At 41.1% G+C, this 20032-nt stretch overlaps 2 protein-coding genes across 2 annotated transcripts; one reads left to right on the plus strand and one right to left on the minus strand.

Annotated features, from left to right (window-relative positions):
- The first annotated feature begins 2373 nt into the window (after positions 1-2373).
- LOC148849912 (CO(2)-response secreted protease-like) lies at positions 2374-5924 on the plus strand. Its single transcript, XM_088945034.1, has 9 exons — positions 2374-2651; positions 2891-3159; positions 3289-3400; positions 3466-3988; positions 4126-4226; positions 4335-4577; positions 4673-4787; positions 4886-5099; positions 5195-5924. The coding sequence occupies exons 1-9, from the start codon at positions 2377-2379 to the stop codon at positions 5758-5760; spliced, it is 2418 nt and encodes an 805-aa protein (XP_088801160.1). The 5' UTR covers positions 2374-2376; the 3' UTR covers positions 5761-5924.
- Positions 5925-11423: 5499 nt separating this feature from the next.
- Positions 11424-15704, minus strand: LOC148849913 (SKP1-like protein 1B). The gene is made up of 2 exons (XM_088945035.1): positions 15051-15704; positions 11424-11902 (listed from the first exon to the last, which is right to left on the minus strand). The coding sequence occupies exons 1-2, from the start codon at positions 15339-15341 to the stop codon at positions 11729-11731; spliced, it is 465 nt and encodes a 154-aa protein (XP_088801161.1). The 5' UTR covers positions 15342-15704; the 3' UTR covers positions 11424-11728.
- Positions 15705-20032: the final 4328 nt, after the last annotated feature.

Genomic DNA, 20032 nt, shown 5'->3' on the forward strand with positions numbered 1-20032 from the left:
ACTCACTTTCTCTATACACACCTTACCCACAGTACACTACAGCCACACATCTCACAATATAAGATGGCACGATCTGTGGCTGCAATTCAACACGAATAAAGTGTGGGTAGAGAGCAGTGGGCGGAAAATCCAGAGGATCCCTACCCAATAGATGGCTGACAGGATTCTTTGACGTGGTAGAAAATAGGTGGGGAAGCCCCTGCAAAGCAGGGATAAAATTTAAAAGCACCATTTGGAGATACAATAATAAATTAGGTTATATTTTTTAAAATAAAATGACAATAACTATATTATTAAGAATAATAAATAACCACCTAGAACCAGTCATGAACCGATTATTTAAATGGGATCAAATCATAGACCTCATTGTATTGAAAACAATAGTCAAAATAATACTAATCTATTTTTATGTTAATAAGTTAAACATTTTTAACTAATATTATCTTATTTCTTATTTATCAAAACCATTATAATAATGTTTAGTCAATTTAGCTCCATGAGGATAGACTCAACCCATTGGTTCAACCATAGTTTTTCTTAAATAAAATAAATAAATAAAAGTCTATTGGGATGGAACTGGTATATGCTATCTTTGAAATCTATCTCTTAATGCCACATCTCTTTTATTCTATCAATTTATTTTAGTAAAATAAATAATTTATTTAATTTTATTAAATAAATAAATGTTTAGATACTACTACTACTACTACTACTATACTAATAATAATAATAATAATAATAATAATAAATAAATAAATAAATAAAAGCTGAGATAGAGAATAGGAGATTGAAAGAGTTGAGAAAGAAGATGAATGGCATTTTATTTATAAGATGTTATAATCGTAAATAATTGTATATGGCACTACTGTAATTTTTGAATTTCATCGAGTGAATTATATAAGGAGATTTGTCTTGTATATAATATTATAATTTTTTAATATTATAAAATCAATTATATAGGGAGGTTTGTCTTAGATGTGGCATTGTAATAATTTTCAAAACAAAGAGATGTGGGAAAAAAGGGAGAGAAGAAAAAAAGGTATCAATAATTTAGAGAACAAAAAACATATAAATGTCAACCTCACAATGTTATCATACACCCTCCAAATACTTTAACCAATAGATAGATATTATAATATCTGAAAGCTAATGTACAACATAAAAGTTGGGCCAATTAACCATGCATGGGGCCTTCTGGTAATCGATGCCAATTAAATTGGGCCATTTTACGAGTCCACCAGATAAATTTTCCTACAATTCAGATCACATATCTCTTTTTGATCAATAGCAGTTGGTATTGATCAAATTCTTCAGCTTTTAAACAAACACAATGACGACATCAGATAATCCCTTTGGGCTTGGGTTGGGTTTTTCTGAATTAATTCGGATGGGGCTGGAATTCAAGTCGTCACTATTGATTTGAGTAAATCTGGTAAATAGTTCCTTGGGTACGAATTTCATTCCTTTTTTCCGGAGCATGTATTATTGTATTGTAAGGCAAGCTGCTGACAAAAAAACTCAGTATACTAGGTTAGGTTTGGGATCCGGCCCACACTCCACAGATGAATATGAATCATCATATTCGGCATTCGGGGCGTGCTGTGTTATTATATATTATTTTCATTTGTAATCAAATTGATTGTCAGATTCCACTAGGGCCACTATCCCTTGCAGTTTGATTGACACAAGCCATCCTCCCCCTCTCTCTCTCTCTGATTTGTGCACGTGTATCATTATTCTTCAGCTTTTGTTGGTTTTAAGCTATCATTTTATCTACACGTGGCGCATCGATGACAGACCCACCACCCTCCAGTGGAAAATCAACTTATCATACAGACCCACCACCCCCCCCCCCCCACCCCCCCAACACAGATGACAGACCCACCACCCTCCAGTGGAAAATCAACTTATCATACAAACAAAGTTTCTCCACGGATGGGAATGGGATGAGTAGTTGAGTACCCCCAACCATTTGATCCAATTCCAATCCCAACTCAGAACAAAATTTGTTTCCCTGCAAAATAGCAAAATCGACTATGGATATGGCCCATGTTAATGACAATGATTTCTTAATGGGCCCACCATAGCCCACAAATGGCATCGGGTTTTCTCTTTTCAGTTGTTAAATGCAGAAATTTGGACAAGTGAGCATCGTTTTCTTTAGATAAGCCCAATGGTATGGGTTTTGGAAATTGGAAAGGAAAGATTTGCACTATGAAGTCCAAGCACTACTTCTCTACTGCCCGGCGATAAACGACTGCGCACTATGAATGGATCTCCAAGGAGGAGGGCCTTTGGGTTAGGAGAGCAGTGCGTACACGCACGAACCCACCAACCATATCAAGTAGCCCACCAGTCCACCACCACCACCACAATATGCTCCTGGCATTTATAAGTAAAGAATGGAGAGACCTTCGTCAATCAAGATTTCAACAGCAGAGGACCTCAAAGATGAGCAGGTCGTCGTTCTGTTGTTGTCGATATCTTATTTTCTCCTTTCTCTTTCTTCTTCTCTCTTTTTTAACTCAAGTTATAGCAGCCACAGAGGAGAAGAAAAATGTTTATATTGTTTACATGGGAGCTGCGGCTTCTTCGCCACGGGGATCCCTGTGGGAGGACCAAATCCAGCTTCTGAGTTCAGTGTTAGAAAGGTCACACCACCCCACCCTTTTTTGGCTCTTTGCGAATGTTGATTAGTTTTCACTTTACTTTTGAACTAACAATCTGGAACCATTCATGTAAGTACACAAGTCTAACTCAGTCAGCCTTTGAATAAATGGGCTAGTCTTGACCGTACAGCCCAAAATTTCACCACTTTGGGGGGTGGGCTTTGTTTGGGTCCTGGGACCTTTGGTTTTGACTAAACGTTGGGATTGAATGTGGAAACCAGGACGGAAGCCATGCAGGAAAGACTCGTATACAGCTACAGAAACGGGTTCTCTGGATTTGCGGCCCATCTAACAGAAGAAGAGGCTGGTGCAATGGTTCAGAAACCGGGAGTCGTCTCTGTGTTTGAAGACCCTGTCTTGCAACTTCATACCACTCGATCATGGGACTTCTTACAGTATCAAACCGATCTGAAGAGAGACTCAAACCCGAGTTCGGACTCGGACACGCTCACTCAGGGATCGGACACCATTATAGGAATCCTGGACACCGGTGAGACCAAGATTGACAAAGCGCATTGATGATTTTTTTTTTTTTCTTCTTCTTCAGCTGTTCACTGCTTTTTCTTTGCTGCTTTCGAATTCGAATTCGAATTGATTGATTGGTTGATCGATGATTCAGGTATATGGCCGGAGTCGGAGAGCTTCAAGGATACAAACATGGGACCGGTCCCATCCAGATGGAAGGGAGTTTGCATGGAAGGACGTGATTTCAGTGCTTCTAACTGTAACAGGTATTTTTTTCATTCTTCCAACAACTGAGAAGAAATTGTTGATGTTGATCAACTTTGAATGGCAGAAAGTTGATTGGTGCAAGATATTACAACAACACCACAAAAAGCAAGGGAGAGATACATGAGCAGACGCCGAGAGATACTGTTGGTCATGGAACCCACACGGCCTCCACGGCAGCTGGGATCTCTGTTCCTGGTGCATCATACTACGGCCTAGCCGTGGGAACCGCCAAGGGTGGGTCCCCTGGATCAAGAATCGCCATTTACAGGGTCTGCTCATCCAATGGATGTCGTGGGTCGGCGATCTTGGCTGCCTTTGATGACGCAATTGGCGATGGGGTTGATGTGATGTCTTTGTCACTGGGTGCATCGGCGTACTTGAGACCGGATTTTAACGAGGATCCCATTGCCATCGGAGCATTCCATGCCGTCGACAAGGGGATAACGGTGGTCTGCTCAGCAGGAAATGATGGGCCCTCCTCATCAACTGTTGTGAACGCAGCTCCATGGATTTTGACCGTTGGTGCCACCACCATTGACAGGGACTTCGAGTCGGATGTTGTTTTGGGCGGAAACAAAGTTGTCAGGGTAATGCTCTGTTTTCTCCACTTCGCAATTCAATTCAACAGCTTCAAGCTCCTTGCTTTGTTTGGTTTGTTCTCTTCTTTCTAACAATCACGATCACCAGAGTAGACCCTTTTTTTACGTCTTCTTGTCAAATACAGGGTGAAGCCATAAATTTCTCTGAGCTCCAAAAATCTCCGATATACCACTTGGTATATGCAGAGTCCGCGAAATTGAATTCAAGCTCCGATGAGGACGCAAGGTGAATTGAAACCAACCCAAGTTTCCACTGTTGAGTTACATGTTTTTTTTTTTTCAAGTAGTCTGTAGTCTTGGATGGTTTTAACACTTCGAGGTTGGAACTATTCAGAAACTGTAACCCAGATGCACTGGATGGAGCTAAAATCAAAGGGGAGATTGTTTTGTGCCAGCATTCACAGCGCTACTACTCAAAACGAGAAAAGATGGAGGAAGTGAAAAGCTTGGGAGGAATTGGATTGATCTTGATTGATGACTTGGAAAGAGCTGTTGCTTTTACTTACGGTGAATTTCCCATGACTGTGATCTCTTCCAAAGATGCAGACGACATCTTCTCCTACATCAATTCAACCAGGTAAGAGAAAGATGGCCAATTTTATGTTTCTATTGCAAAAATTAAGAGAAACTAATAGTTAGGTCAAGGTCTTTTCTGCAATGATCTCTGTGAAGGAACCCGGTCGCAACCGTCCAACCAACGGTTTCAGTGACGAAATATAAACCAGCGCCTGCAGTTGCCTACTTCTCATCAAGAGGCCCTAATCAGCAGACAGAGAGCATTCTCAAGGCAAAGCAAAACCTTCTCTTTCACAGTCTCACCCTCTTTCCTATTGATTCACTGTTACTGGAAATAAGATTGAGAGTTGGTGAATTTGAATTTTGCAGCCTGATGTCGTTGCACCGGGCGTTAACATCCTGGCAGCATGGATTGAGACCAACAGTAGTTCAGGAGTACCTGCAGGCCAGAAACCCTCACAATTCAACTTGCTCTCAGGAACATCCATGGCATGCCCACATGTTTCCGGGATTGCAGCAACAATCAAATCCAAGAATCCCGACTGGAGTCCGTCTGCCATCAGATCGGCCATCATGACGACAGGTCAGAATATCGAATCAATTATAGCGTCGCGTCCTTGCAATAACAAAGTAAACTGTAATTACTAACCAGAGATTGCTATTATTGGGGGGCTGCAGCTATTCAAGTAAATAGTGAGAAGAACCCAATCACAATAGATTCGGGATCGATGGCCACACCATACGATTATGGTGCGGGAGAAGTAAGCCCATCTGGGTCTCTAGAACCAGGATTAGTCTACGAAACGGACACCAATGACTACCTGCAATTTTTATGTAACTACGGCTACTCAATCTCAAAAATCAAACTCATCGCATCCACCCTCCCGAAGGGATTTGAATGCCCCGAGGATTCTAGCGCAGACTTGGTCTCCAATCTCAATTACCCTTCAATTGCCATCTTTGGATTCAAAGGGAAAGAGGGCAAGAAAGTGAACCGAACAGTGACAAACGTGGGTACAGAGGATGAAACCGAATACGTAGCGACTGTAAATCCACCGCCTGGAGTGGATGTGCAGGTAATACCTGAAAAGCTGCGGTTCACAAAGAACATAAAGAAGATAAGCTACCAAGCCACATTTTCATCATCTGCTTCTTCCCCAGTGAAAGGGGATTCATTCGGATCAATTACTTGGACAAATGGAAAGTACAAAGTTAAGACACCATTGGTGGTCAGCAGCGACTGAACGAGGAATGACGACAATAGCGAAAACGAACACCTCTACTTGTACTTCGTGCTGCTTTGCTTTCTGTGTTGTACTTACAGGATTAGCTGATCTGAAAGGACGGACTTTCCAAAGCTGTAGAATACTATAGTAATGGTGTGGTGATATTCAAACTCGCATCCAAATCTGTTTTCTGAGGCAGAAACATTAGTAATGTGAATTCCAAGTCGCATCCACAATCATATATTCGTGGACAACTGTTAACAGAAAACGTTGGCACTGCCTAAGGCTAAACTCTAGAGCCGGAGGTTTTGCATTACAAATCTAGAACGAGTTAAGCCCTGAACTAACATCATAAAAAATACATTATCATCATTGTTATCTTAGCATATATGGGGTCATTCGATTTTGTGTTAACGCTTGCTTAAATGGTTCTAACCTTCATACATTATATAATATAAACACCTGAAATTAACAAAAAGGAAATTGTCTAAAATTCATCATAACTTTTCCAAAACTCACCGGTCTATAAGTCTTTATTTTTTAAATCTCACATCTAACCGTTTTCGGCCATGTACCAATGTTTTGTGATGTAAAATTTTTTGGCTAAGTACCTCGTCATTTGATCTGGTGTTGGCGTGCCTTAGTGATGAGCTACTTGGTAGTGAACTGCCTACTCGCGAACTGTTTGGTGGAGAACTGCCTGGGGGCGAATTGCCTGGTGGCGAACTGTCTGGTGGTGAACTTTCTGGTGGCGAACTTCCCGATGGCGAACTGCCCGGTGGCGAACTGCCAGGTGGCGAACTGCCCGGTGGCGAACTGCCCGGTGGTGAATTGCCTAGTGGCGAACTGCCCGGTGGCGAATTCCCTACTAGGTGGCCGGTGACTTAGAGAATGGTGGAGCTCCCTAATGCGGCGCAATCCGACTGCCCTCAGCATGAGGTGGTCTTCTTTACTTTATAGGCAGAGGGAGCTGAGGGACCTGCGAGAACTCCATCTTTTCCTCCTCTTTGTAGGTGGCGAGAGCTGAGGGACCTACGAGAACTCCATATTTCCCTCCTCTTTGTAGGCGGCGGGAGCTGAGGGACCTACGAGAACTCCATCTTTTCCTCCTCTTTGTAGGCAGCGGGAGATGAGGGACCTGCAAGAACTCCATCTTTTCCTCCTCTTTGTAGGTGGCGAGAGCTGAGGGACCTGCGAGAACTCCATATTTTCCTCCTCTTTGTAGGCAGCGAGAGCTGAGGGACTTGCGAGAACTGGATCAGAGGTCCCGGGGGTATTTTCCCGACGGGGGCTCTTCGACGCTTAAGTTAGCACTCTTATTGTAGAGAGCTTTGAAGATACTATGAGGGAGCTAGAGAGCAGGGGTTACTTCCCTTTTTTTTCCATCCCCCTCCCCTTTGGGGGGTGAGGTCTTTATATACCAGAGTCCTCGTGGGTTAGGTGGGTGAAAAGCCTCCAAACGGTAAGACTCATCACATCCTGTCATAACTGGGGTACGATGGTGAACTCCTCGAGGTCGTCAGGCTGGCGCTTGTGTCAGGTGGCTAGGTCGGCGCCTGGACCGGATTGCCAGGGGGGCGCCTGCGTCAGTCGGCGAGTCGGTGTCTGGGCCAGGTCGTCAGGTTGGCGCCTGTGTCAGTCGGCGAGTCAGTGTCTGGGCCAGGTCGTCAAGTTGGTGCTTGTGTCAGTCGGCGGGTCATTGTCTAGGCCAGGTTTGTCGGTGGGCATCTTATGGGCGGCTTGGCCGGATCATGTGCTAGGCTGGTCCAGGTCGGCCAGGTCGCGCAAGCCGCGTGCCAGGCCGCGCACAGTTCGCGCAGGTCTTAAGATATACTTGGTGACGAACTCCCTAGTGGAGAGCTGCCTGGTGGAGAACTACTTGGTGGCGAGCTCCCTGGTGGAGAACTGCCTAGTGACGAGCTCCCTGGTGGAGAACTGCTTGGTGATGAGCTCCCTGGTAGAGAACTGCTTGGTGACGAGATCCCTGGGGGAGAACTGCCTGGTGATGAGCTACTTGGTGGCGAACTCCCTGGTGGTGAGCTACTTGGTGACGAGCTCCCTGGTGAAGAGCTACTTGGTGACGAGCTCCCTAGTGGAGAACTGCCTGGTGATGAGCTCCCTGGTGGAGAACTGCCTAGTGACGAGCTCCCTGGTGGAGAGCTACTTGGTGACGAGCTCCCTAGTGGAGAACTGCCTGGTGACGAGCTCCCTGGTGATGAGCTACCTGGTGGAGAACTACTTGGTGGCGAGCTCCCTGGTGGAGAACTGCCCGGTGACAAGCTCCCTGGTGGAGAACTGCCCGGTGACAAGCTCCCTGGTGGAGAACTGCCTGGTGGCGAGCTCCCTGGTGGAAAACTGCCTGGTGACGAGCTCTCTGGTGGAGAACTGCCTGGCGACGAGCTACTTGGTGACGAGCTCCCTAGTGGAGAACTGCCTGGTGACGAGCTCCCTGGTGGAGAACTGCCTGGTGACGAGCTCCCTGGTGGAGAGCTACTTGGTGACGAGCTCCCTGATGGAGAGCTGCCTAGTGACGAGCTCCCTGGTGGAGAGTTACCTGGTGACGAGCTCCCTGGTGGAGAACTGCCCGGGTGGACTTGTCATTTGACCTACTACTAGGCGGCCTGTAACTCAGAGGGTGGTGGAGCTCCCTGGTATAGCGCAACTCAACTGCCCTCTACATGAGGTTATCTCCTCTCCTTTGTAGGCGGTGGGAGCTGAGGGACCTGCGAGAACTCCATCATTTCCTCCTCTTTGTAGGCAGCGGGAGCTGAAGGACCTGCGAGAACTCCATCATTTCCTCCTCTTTGTAGGCGGCGGGAGCTGAGGAACCTGCAAGAACTGAATCAGAAGACCTTGGGATGTTTATCCGATGGGGACTCTCCGATGCCTAAGTTAGCATTCTGATTGCAGAGAGCTTGGAGAGAAATGAGAGAGTTAGAGAGCAAGGATTACCTCCATTTTTCCATTCCTTCCCCCCTTGGCTTTGGGGGTCGGAGTCCTTATATAGTGGTGCCCAGTCACATCAGGCGTAACCGCCACTGCCCAAGCCATTACTGTTAGGACTGAGGTGACAAGTGCAGGCTGTTGCTGCAGGGTACGGACTCGTTAGGCGTGCCATGCTTTTCAGAGATGGCAGGCACGACACCACCTGTCAAGAGATGTGGGCACTGCCACCAGATCTGTCAGGTATAGTTGTCAGGCAAGAGATCTTCCTGCGATACGCCAAACTACTCTTCTGTACCGAACTATCCTACAAGTGGCGAGCTGCCCGGGGGAGCTATGCCGAGCTGCTTGTGGCGAGCTCTGTCGAGCTGCTTGTGGCGAGCTCTGCCGAGCTGCCTGGCTCCTTGGTGGCGAGCTCCTTGCAGAGCTGCTTAGCTCCTTGGCGAGCTCTTTTGGTGAGCTACCGAGCTCATGGGGTATGCATGCCGTTATCGATGGGCGTCTTATGGGTTGCCAAGTCGGCCAGGTTGGGTCGGTCGGATCATGTGTCGGGCTGATCCAGGTTGGCCGGGTCGGATCATGTGCCAGGCTGATCCAGGTCGGCCAGGTCGCACAGGCCACACTAGGCAACGCGTAGGCCGCGCCAGGCATTGCGTAGGCCGTGTGCAGGCCGCGCACCAGGCAACGCGTAGGCCGCGTACAGGACGCCCGCAAGCTACGCCAGGCCGGCCAGGCCGGTGACCAGGTGGGACACCAACTTGGTAAATTGTTGCCTGTGTCACGCCTAATTGTCACGAGGTGCCACGTGTCGCAATTTCACTGGAGAGCTAAATCTGCCCTCATCACTAATGTTTTGAAATATGTAATATGTATTTAAAATTTTTGCAATTTGAATCAGGAATGTAAATACCCATCAAGGCTTTGCTATCTAATTCTATGAAGTATTTTTTGAAAATTTCTTGCAATATTAGTTGGGTGCAATGGCTACTTTTTTTTTGAAAAGTTTTAAAATTTAGGATATTGTAAAATGGGTCAAATAAAAGAAAGGCTAAAATAGTAAATTAGCAATGTCAGTTAGTTGGGTTCATACACGTTAAGTATGCAACTCATCACAAGGTCGAATGCGTAAACAGTCCAACCATACGAGTAAGATGGTTTTTAATGATTTTACTAAAACGAAAAATCTTCATCGGATAACGATTCAAATGGCCATACTGCCCTGGTCAACGGCAATTTGAAAATACCACTAAACTATTGGCGTTTAGTTTGAACTCAGCCACAGGCCCACAGTGACCAGAGCGGTATATCCCCCTTCACATCCGGATTTCCTTTAGCCAGTCAACGGTGATGCATGAGAAGATCCCTGTTGAGTCCAGTGTACAAAAGGTGTCGTTGTAATGGAAATCGATTAAACTAGGGAGCCGAGGAGGTAATGGCATAGACTCACCATTCTGGAGAGAGAAGGTCGTTCTACTCGGCTGTTCCAGTGGGTTATCGGACCGCACATCCAGCAATACCATTTAATTCCAGTTGTTGATAATGCCTCTAACGATACCCTAAAAGCAAAACAAAACCGAGAACAAAAAAAGAAGAGTATGCAGAACCACAACAAAAAAAAAAAAAAAAACACAAGTATTGCCATACTGTGAAATAACCGTCAACAATAGAAGACTTTGAATCTTAAAGGAAAGATAGCTTTCCCCATTAAGTGCTAATGTGCTAGTGCTGTTTTTCTTCAAGTCTTAGTGTGGAAGGGGTATAAATGCAAATACGTATAGATAAGTGCTAATGTGTTTGTGCTGTTTTTCTTTAAGACTTGGTGTGAAAGGAATACAAATGCAAATATGTAAACCTTATATTTTGCATGCATTTGGCTAATTGCATTGAATATTTGAATTTGCACTCTTTTAAAATTGAGCCTAAAGATTTGTTTGCCAACGCTGCCTGATGCCATCAAGAATCACTGAAACATGATCAGATCAAAGAAGACGGTCTTCTGAGTCTAACATATGTTACTCACACGAAAGGAGAGGAAAGAAAGGTGTGTGGCGGCGAGGCTGACCAAAATAAATTAAATGTTAATCAATCGAAAGCATATTGGGTAAAAACGGTGATGGAGACACGTGAATATCACGTAAAAAAGACAGGATTAGGCAAATCATAAGTTCATAACATGAAATGGATCGATCGGCATGGATAGATCGGTATTGATCAAAGTCAGGATGTCATATCTTCCGGTTTACAGAAACATATAAATTTGACAGCCTAACCATCGGGCTGTCCAATATATTGTTATTGTCAGCAAATAATGACAATGAAAGACAACCGTTGAGCCGGTCGACATGGAGCTATCGGTTCTGTTTATAAATATTATTATGTCATAAATTTTCAATCGATTACAGGTGTGTAAAATTTTGATGGACTCGAAGAGAAAAAATAAAAAAAATAAAAAAATCAAGACTGGTAAAAGGAGTACATCCGGGCTTTAGGACGGTAAGTGTGAGTAGCAAATAGATCCGGCTTCTAGGACAAGTCTAAAATGAACATTTAACATTTCATTTCTTTTGGTGGGGGAAATGTAAACCAAATTCCAGCTCCATTACGGCTTTTAGGTCATGGTGGGTGAACTTGTATAACTGAACTAAAATGGAAATACCGAAATAGATAGAAATGAAAAAATCAACATGTACCACGATATCAATCAATAATCACAAAGAAAAGAGAGAAAGAGGGAGAGCTTCGGGAAGGGCAACAATCCACAGTAATAGAAGAATTGAGGTTCGTCGGCATACAAAATAACAAAAAAGAAGCTGAGATCGGCCCCTTAGCACTTTAGCGCGCCCACCACCAACGACCAATTTAGTAATACTATATACACGTCATTGGAAAGTACCTACTGAATAATAGAGAGCATAGAAAATAAGTAGAGCTACGTTCTTCGTCTAATTAAATAAGGAAAAGAAGTAGGGGTCTTTTGGCAGACAATGAAAACCTTAATTCTTCCTCCCAAAAGAAAAAAAAGGATGCAAACGCTTCGGGTATCTCACTCGAAAGCCCACTGATTCTCCCTCCTCACTTCCTCTTCCTCCTCGGGGGTGAAGTCATTCTTGATGTTGAATGTCTTTCTTATCTCCTCCGGAGTTTTACCCTTGATCATGTCCGCCACCGTTTGGCAAGTAAGATCCAGCAAGCTTTTTATGTTCAAGTAGTTAGCTGCCTGAAAAGTCGCAACAAATAAACACACAATCACAAATATAAACCGGCAAAACAAAAAACGAATTGCTCTTTAGCCACCTGCCTGAGTAAGATCGCAGACTTATTATTATGTTGTCTGAAAAGTCTATCAGCTCCATAATGCGATTCAAGTACAATTGTACAGCAGGTTACAGGCTTACAGCTTATGCATAGCACACCAAAATGTTAATAAGTAATATAGATGCTTTTTCTGTAAACAGGATGATAGCGTCACCCTTCTGTGAGCAGGGGGAGCCCTTGGGAAGACATTGTCCAATTTACAATTTTGATTCCTAAAAGATCAAAACAATGTTTTGGATCTCAATTACCATCACCATTTCGTCTATGAATTGGGATAAATTTGCGACACCGAGTGTAATGTACCCGCAATCCTGGTGTGAGTTAAAAAGTAATCTATAAAATGATCAAGGCACAAGTAATTAGAAACCCAAATGCAAATCAGGACACCACCACCATGAGCAAATGAGCAAGACACAGAAAATACAAATCCTTGCTAAATCATTTTCCAACAAACATTACTGAAATAGCTAGTAACAGAAAAAAAGAAGATTAAGCAAAACCACAAACTTGGTGAATGTAAGATCCATAAGCATAAGTCCCACTCCCACCATTTGTCTGACATGGAGTACAGCAAACCAATTAAAAAACAGAACAAATTATTGGCATTGATATAGTTGCCAAAACCACAGCTACAGTACACCAAATCAATTATTTTCTTCTTAGAATTGTCAAAATTGATAAAAGGATCATGGTTCAAAGTACCCATATGCAGAGGCAGCGGCGTATCGGTACTTAGATACACATGGAAATAATTTTTTTAGTTTTTCTTTTCAAAATTTGTTTTTTGGGGAGATAAAAATGGGTGAGATACGATACAATACGCCCGATTTGAACCTTGAAAAGGATACATACTACGTTCGCGGAGAGGTAAGTTTACCTGTTTCGAAAAATGCAGCCTGAGATGTTTTGAAACTACAAAATGTGTGACACATCAGAATGTGTGTGGAGTAACAGAATAATTGGAATCGACTTTCCTTTATTTAACAGTGAAAAAGTGGGTTACAATGTTATGTGCAGGAAGCAAAACATCAAAGATTCTCTTACAGGAGACACTCTTGTTGGAAACAACTAACTTACTCTGACAGAAACTAAAAAAAAAATAAAGAGTAAAATGCCAAAAAGGCATTGGTGTTTTGCTGATATTCATGATTGGGATTCAAAACCCAGAATCAGTAAGAGTGCTTTAAATAATACAAGTACATTAATCATAATCGTCAGAGCGTCCAACATTTCTCGGAAACAGTGGCATAGCCATTGCCATTTCAAGCTCAAATGTTTAGAGGCAATGGAATATAATGTCAAAACACCTAAAATTGGTATTTCAACATGAAACATTTTGATTGGTACTTATGCTGACTAGGCATTGAACAAAGGCTTAGAGCAGTGTTGTGTTTGGTATCGCATTGCTACCTAAAACGTTTAAATGAAATGTTTGAATACAATGTGACATGCAGTACCATACGGTTTCTAATCAAATGGCCATATTTAATAATAAATGTTATCAGCTGATTGGTTCATAGATGCATATCTAACGGTACTAGAAGCATGGAAACAAAATAAAATACTGTTTCGGAGGTGGTTATGGGAATTTAATGGTGTAGTATGCAATGCATCAGAATATATATCCACCCCGCCGCATTGCACACCAACGAAGAAACAAGTATTGTCTTTATTCAAGTGGAAAACTGAGAGTTGGACGCCTATTTGATGATTCCCCCAACTCGCCCTGCTTTATAATTCTAGTAAAAACATTTTTTAACTGTTTAAACTCAAACACACGCCATTGTGGCACTAATGTCATAGCACTACAAGTAGAAAGGAACGCAACACCAAACATCATCCATGCCTTTCCTAGTTCCCTGATTTTAGATTCATTTCAAAACATGCCAAATCCACAACAGTCGATCTCTTTAGTTTTCGATATACTCAACAAATAAAATATTACAGCAGAAGAAAGAAAAATAGACATCAGTCAATCAGAAAACCAAACCACACGATTGAAGCAGCATACAACTAATCCGTCTACTTATTATGCACCATAATGGAACGCAGAATACTCAGTAAAACCAGCCTAAATTATGGAAAAACCAGCCAACTAGGCATACAAAATTGACATTAAGGAATAAGTTTCCGTTTGTTTGCTAATGCAATTTAATTTAGAATAGTTCGAAAACAACGGTTTGCAAATACCGGTTCATTTTTGCATTGGGTTCTAATTTGCTTAGTTATACCAATGACAATGAAATTGCATTCCAAAAACCAGGCCGCATGAGCAAAATACAAATGAATAAAAAGAAAACAAACACTGCCCATTATGTAATCAGATAATGAGGCAGAACATGGAGAAAACATTACAAATGAATAAAAGTCATTGTACAACACACCAAGAAACAATGAAGAAACAGAAATCACGTGTATAATTTTGGACGAAACTAGTTGAAAACCTCCATTAGTGACGGGCAAATCAAACAAATCACCCTGACCAAGAAGAAATTAAAATCATAACAACTTTCACCTCTACAGGTTCTAAAATATGGAGTAGGCGATGGTGCCATCAGTGGGATGTAAACAAATACATTACCTTGCCCAAAAGAACAAAGACACACAAACTTGAGAACCAGGCACTCGTCAAAAAAAAAACATATATGGTTAGTAGTTTATTTTTGGCGATCCAATTCTAAGAACCGATCAATGTAAGGAGGAAAAGAACAACACAGATCAACCCCATCCTACTAGTGCCCCATGTTAGAAACCTTAAGATCCTAAAAAAAGATAATTAGGAGAAATCATCAATCAGATTCACGATATGAACATCTGCCCTAATCAAAAGATGCCCCCGCAGATCAAAATCCTAAAACCAGTCAGACATCAAAACAAAATGAAGAAATCGTCCCATAAAAGTGGGAATATAACGAAACCTCCGACTAAAAGAGCAAGGCTGACAGAATATTCAATGGATAGGAAGATTAATGGGACGGTGTGGACAATAAAATGAAAGCAGAAAAAGGAAAAGCATGGAGGAAGAGTTAGAGAAGAGGAAGAAATCTGACCAATATGAGATCGAAAAGTGTGGCCTGGTCGACCTTGACAAACTCGGCGTCCCAGTTCTTCAACTCATCCTCAGCACCACGATCGTCGGTCTTAGGAGTCTCGACGTGCTTCTTACAGTACTCAATAACCTTGGACAAGATCTTACTGGTGACGTTGGGCAAGGGGATCCCGTTATCGGCACAATCGTCCTCGATCATGTGCTTGATGGTCTGGGATTCGAGGGCAACGGCTTCATCAACATCGAAGGTCTCTCCATCGGAGCTTTTCAAGGTAACCTTCTTCCCCGACATGATTGAGGAGAATCTTTAAGCTTAGATGATCAGAAAGAAACAAACAAGAGAACAGATCGTTCCCACTTCCCTCCCTTTCCCTCCCTCCCAGAGAAAAGAGAAAACCCTAACACCAGAAAACGAGGACCAAACGAGGAAACAAGAAGATGGACCGAGCCCTAACCCCTTACTTATAACCCTTCAAACTAACACAGACTGAGACCTTCACCTTCAAGATGTTTACCATGGAGGTGTACGTATAGTCCTTCGTAAGCTGAACCGTCAGATTAAAATTAGGGCTCGTGTCAGATGGAAGTATTAGATTATGAGGTTTTCGAAAGAAGATTTAATCACACGAAGATTCTAATCCAACGATGAGAGCATGAACATAATAAAGAAAGTAGGATATATCCTCCCGATTCGTGTAAAAGAAGGTTGCGTGGCGTATTCCCTCACGCGTGAACACGAGTTACAATGGGCTGGTACTTATTACTGCCGGCGGTGGGGTCAGTAATATGGACTTTTACTCGAACACTCAATTTTTTTTTGTAAAAAAATTCAATTACTATTTCTGTTGTGTTGTGAGTTAAAAACAGACGGAATCAGTTGGTTAGGTGTGTGACGGAGAATTGGAGAATTGGATTTGGATCAAATCCAGTTGTCACCTCATCAGCGTTGGAAAGTTGCGAGTAATTGTAAAAGGTGTTTTGGGTCAAAGAGTAATTTGAAAGGGTTCTTAGATAAAAAAAGATAAATAAAAGTATATGAAATAACGTATTACGAGTAGAAAGCTTTAAAATAAAACAATACAGGCTATATAGCCAGCCAAACTTTGTAGTCAACATTTAGAGAGAGAGAGAGAGAGGAATAGAGAGTAAAACACCCAAATCATTTATTCATTCCCTAAAATAAATGACCCGTATCACCACCCAACGAAACACATTCCAACCCTCTACCCAACGGCACATTTCATATGGCGGGTCTCAATGTGCGGTGTTAGATTAAGTTGGTAGAAGGTTGGAATGTATGTTATCGGTAGAAGATCCCAATTCAAAATGAAGGACCCAACCATATCTAAAGACGAAGATAAAGCAGTTGACGTTTGAGAGTTGGACCCTCCTCCATGTGCAAAGATGACTGGATGGGGAAAGAAGCATAGAACTTCCCAGCATGGGCTCGCCAGTGTACTGCAATGATAGCCCATGAACGAGGGAGGGCCCACTACCAGCAATATTGGAAATTTGGAATGGACAATGGAGGGGTGATTTGGAGAAGAAACTTTTGGATCAACCAACAAAATGGAATTCTGAATTTCTGATTCCTCTCTTAGATGAGATGGTAAGTTCACCAATTCTATCATTAAGTCTGTAGTTGCAGTTTCATTCAAACATAGAGTTAAACAAGCAGATAAAGCTACTTAGTGTAAATTTGCTAAAGGTCCGTTTGGTTCATACAAAGGATCGGAATTGCAATCAAAATCAGAATTCTCTCAAAATGGAATCATCAGTTTGGTTTACAAATAGGATTGAAATATTCTTAATGCCTGTTTAGTTAAGTCAAGAATCATAATCTAGATTTTTAAAATTTATATTAGTTTATTTATTATTTTATTATTACTTTATTAATATTTTATGAAAATATAATTATTTTATTAATGCTTTATTATTATTATATTATTAGTATTTAACAACTAATATCTTATTTTTTGTCATTAATTTATAAATATTTTATTAATATATTATTATTTTATTATTACTTTAATTATGTTATATTGATATTTTATTTATTCTTTGTTATTATTATCGTTATTGATGGTGCACGATCTAGTCGCTCCTAGCTGGGCAATAGCTCGGACGTTGGTCTGCTTATATGGTCAGTCAAACAACAAGAGAACACGATTAGAGAACTTAGGGTGCTTTTCCCGGCGTGGGCACTCTGATGCTTAAATTAGTGGATAGTGATTGCTAGCTTCAAAGCTTTGTAAGTGAGAGGGCTAGAGAGCTAAGTCACATGTACCTTATAAGGTTTGAGGTGAAGATTTTATTCAGGCGAATCGCCGTAGGCCTCATGAAACACATTCGAAATCCTCGGCCCGCGTTACACAGAGTCTGTTTCTCACCCGAAGATGGACTTTCGTGTGTACTAATAAGTCTTATTGAATCTATCCAATCTGGGTTGAATAAGGATAATGTTTGGGTACGTGCAACATCATCCCAAAAAGGTCGAAGACAGTTGGCTAGCTTCTAGAAATGGGCTATGTGGCACCTTGGCAAGTCGGGGACACCATGAGCTACTTGGACCTCGGTCTTGGCCGAGGTGTCCAAGATGGTTGAGGTGACCTGGCCTGTTAAGGTGGTCAGAAGTGCTTAGTTTTTATCCAATCATCAGGTTATTCCATGTGTCTATATGTTAATAGATCAGGCCAAATTACCCCTCATCAATTATTATTATATATAATAATTAATATCTTTGTTTTGTTATTATTAATTTAGCAGTATTTTATTATAGTACTATTATTTTGTTACTACTTTACTAATATTTTATTGTTTTATTATTATTAGGTTTTGGGGTTTTTTTTGTCATGAGTTTTTTACTTCTTGACATACTTTGGAATGGGAATTTAAATCTCATTCCTAGCAAACAAACAAATAGAATTGGAATGGGCCAATCTAATTCAAATTCTAGGCACATATTCCTGAAAACCAAATGGACCCTAATTGTTCATTTGAAATTCTATATATTAACGACCATAAATAACAAAACTATGAATGAAACCATTCTAAAGCATAATCCAAAGTCATTATTAAGGTATTATTGAGATAAAACTTTGTTAAATTAGGCAATGAAAAATATTAAAAAAAGAGAGGACATGTTTAAGAAAATGTAGGAAAAGTGAGGAAATTTTAGATAATACCCTTTTTATTATTTAAAATATATCTCTTCGGATTTGGATGATCTTTACCTAATTGGATTGGATTTGAATTTTCACAATATACATTTTATTAATAAGGGTAAATGTCTGAAACCTCCCCTAAAGTTTTTGGTTGTTTATGAAACCTCCCATAAAAATTTATAATTGCAATCACCTCCCTTGAACTTTCAGACATAGTTGCAAGTGGACCCCCTTTGTTAGAATCCTCTAAAAGAGGCATGAAAATGTCTAATATACCCATGCAATTTGACCAAAATGTTTATTTTCCAAGTTTTCTCTACATATGAATTGTTACTCCAAGCCCTTACAATCTATTTTCTAAAATTGTTTTATTTTCCGAATTTACCCTTTATATCAATCATTCAAAGGTAAAGTTACAACTTTATATTCTATTTTTATGGTTTTCATAATGTTTGTATTGTTTTTCTATAGAAACCAGTTCTAATAGTAACAGCATGGGTATTTTGGATATTTTTATACCTCTTTTTAAGAGGATTATAACAAAATAAGTCTACTTGAAACTATGTCATAAAGTACAGGAGTGGTGATTGCAATTTCCAAAACTTAAGGGGAGGTTTCAGAAATTCATCCTATTAATAATTATATCAGACTTAGAATCTTATGAATCATATCCAAGCCAAGCCATTTACAGCCCTATACATATTTAATCTATTTATGCAGTGATAATCATGCCCTAAACCTCCCTTGCGTTTTCTGATAAATACTTGAATCTTTCCTGTATTTGACCTTTGCAAAAACCACCCGTTGCATTTTTTCATAAATCCTTGAACCTCTCCTGTACTTTGACCTTTGCAAAAGCCTCCCTAATAGAACCTCCTTTTTCTAGGATAATTAAATCTCTCTGTTATCTGCAACTTAACATTTCGGAGTACAGATAGGCCCAATGCAGATTTCTTTCTACTGCAGAGCTATAAACATTCAAAATGTCAAAAGTCCTCGCTCTATACACCAATGTCAGCCCGTAAATTGGTATCAATTCCGAACTGATACCCACCCTAACTGTACTTTGGGCTTAAAAATTCTGACCCAGGGCTGAACCGTCATTCTCCCATAATTGTTTACTTGATGAATTGAACAATAGAACCAACTTTTCAAGGACAATTAACATAAAGGGCATGCTTGCATATTTATTTAAAACATCTGAAGGACAAAATAAAGTGAATGTTTGTTTTAAGTATTTGTCCAAAAACAATGGAGGTTTAAGCAGTTTTCCCCACGTATACTGATTCAAAATTTGGTTTTTTTATTAGCATTTTCTGTACAGGCTTAATAAATTGCTAATCCATGCAAGGTCAAAATACCGGTATCAGAAGCTTCTCAATATGCCCTTACAGAGGGTGTATCGGAGTTTTGACCGGTTCAGGGGTGGATGCTTGTTTTAACATAAAGGGCATGCTTGCATATTTATTTAAAACATCTGAAGGACAAAATAAAGTGAATGTTTGTTTTAAGTATTTGTCCAAAAACAATGGAGGTTTAAGCAGTTTCCCCCACATATACTGATTCAAAAATTGGTTTTTTTATTAGCATTTTCTGTATCATCGTTGATACAAGGGTTGATTAGGCAACAAGTATCAGGCTTAATAAATTGCTAATCCATGCAAGGTCAAAATATCGGTATCAGAAGCTTCCCAATATGCCCCTACAGAGGGTGTATTGGGGTTTTGACCTGTTCAGGGGTGGATGGACCTTAAACCGCCCCTCTGAATCCGATTTGAAAAAAAAAAAAAAACTTTTGAACCTTGGATGCATGTTTATA

The sequence above is a fragment of the Nelumbo lutea genome, chromosome 5 (assembly GCF_056320005.1).
Source record: "Nelumbo lutea isolate HS-2025 chromosome 5, American lotus-T2T, whole genome shotgun sequence".
NCBI lineage: Eukaryota > Viridiplantae > Streptophyta > Magnoliopsida > Proteales > Nelumbonaceae > Nelumbo > Nelumbo lutea.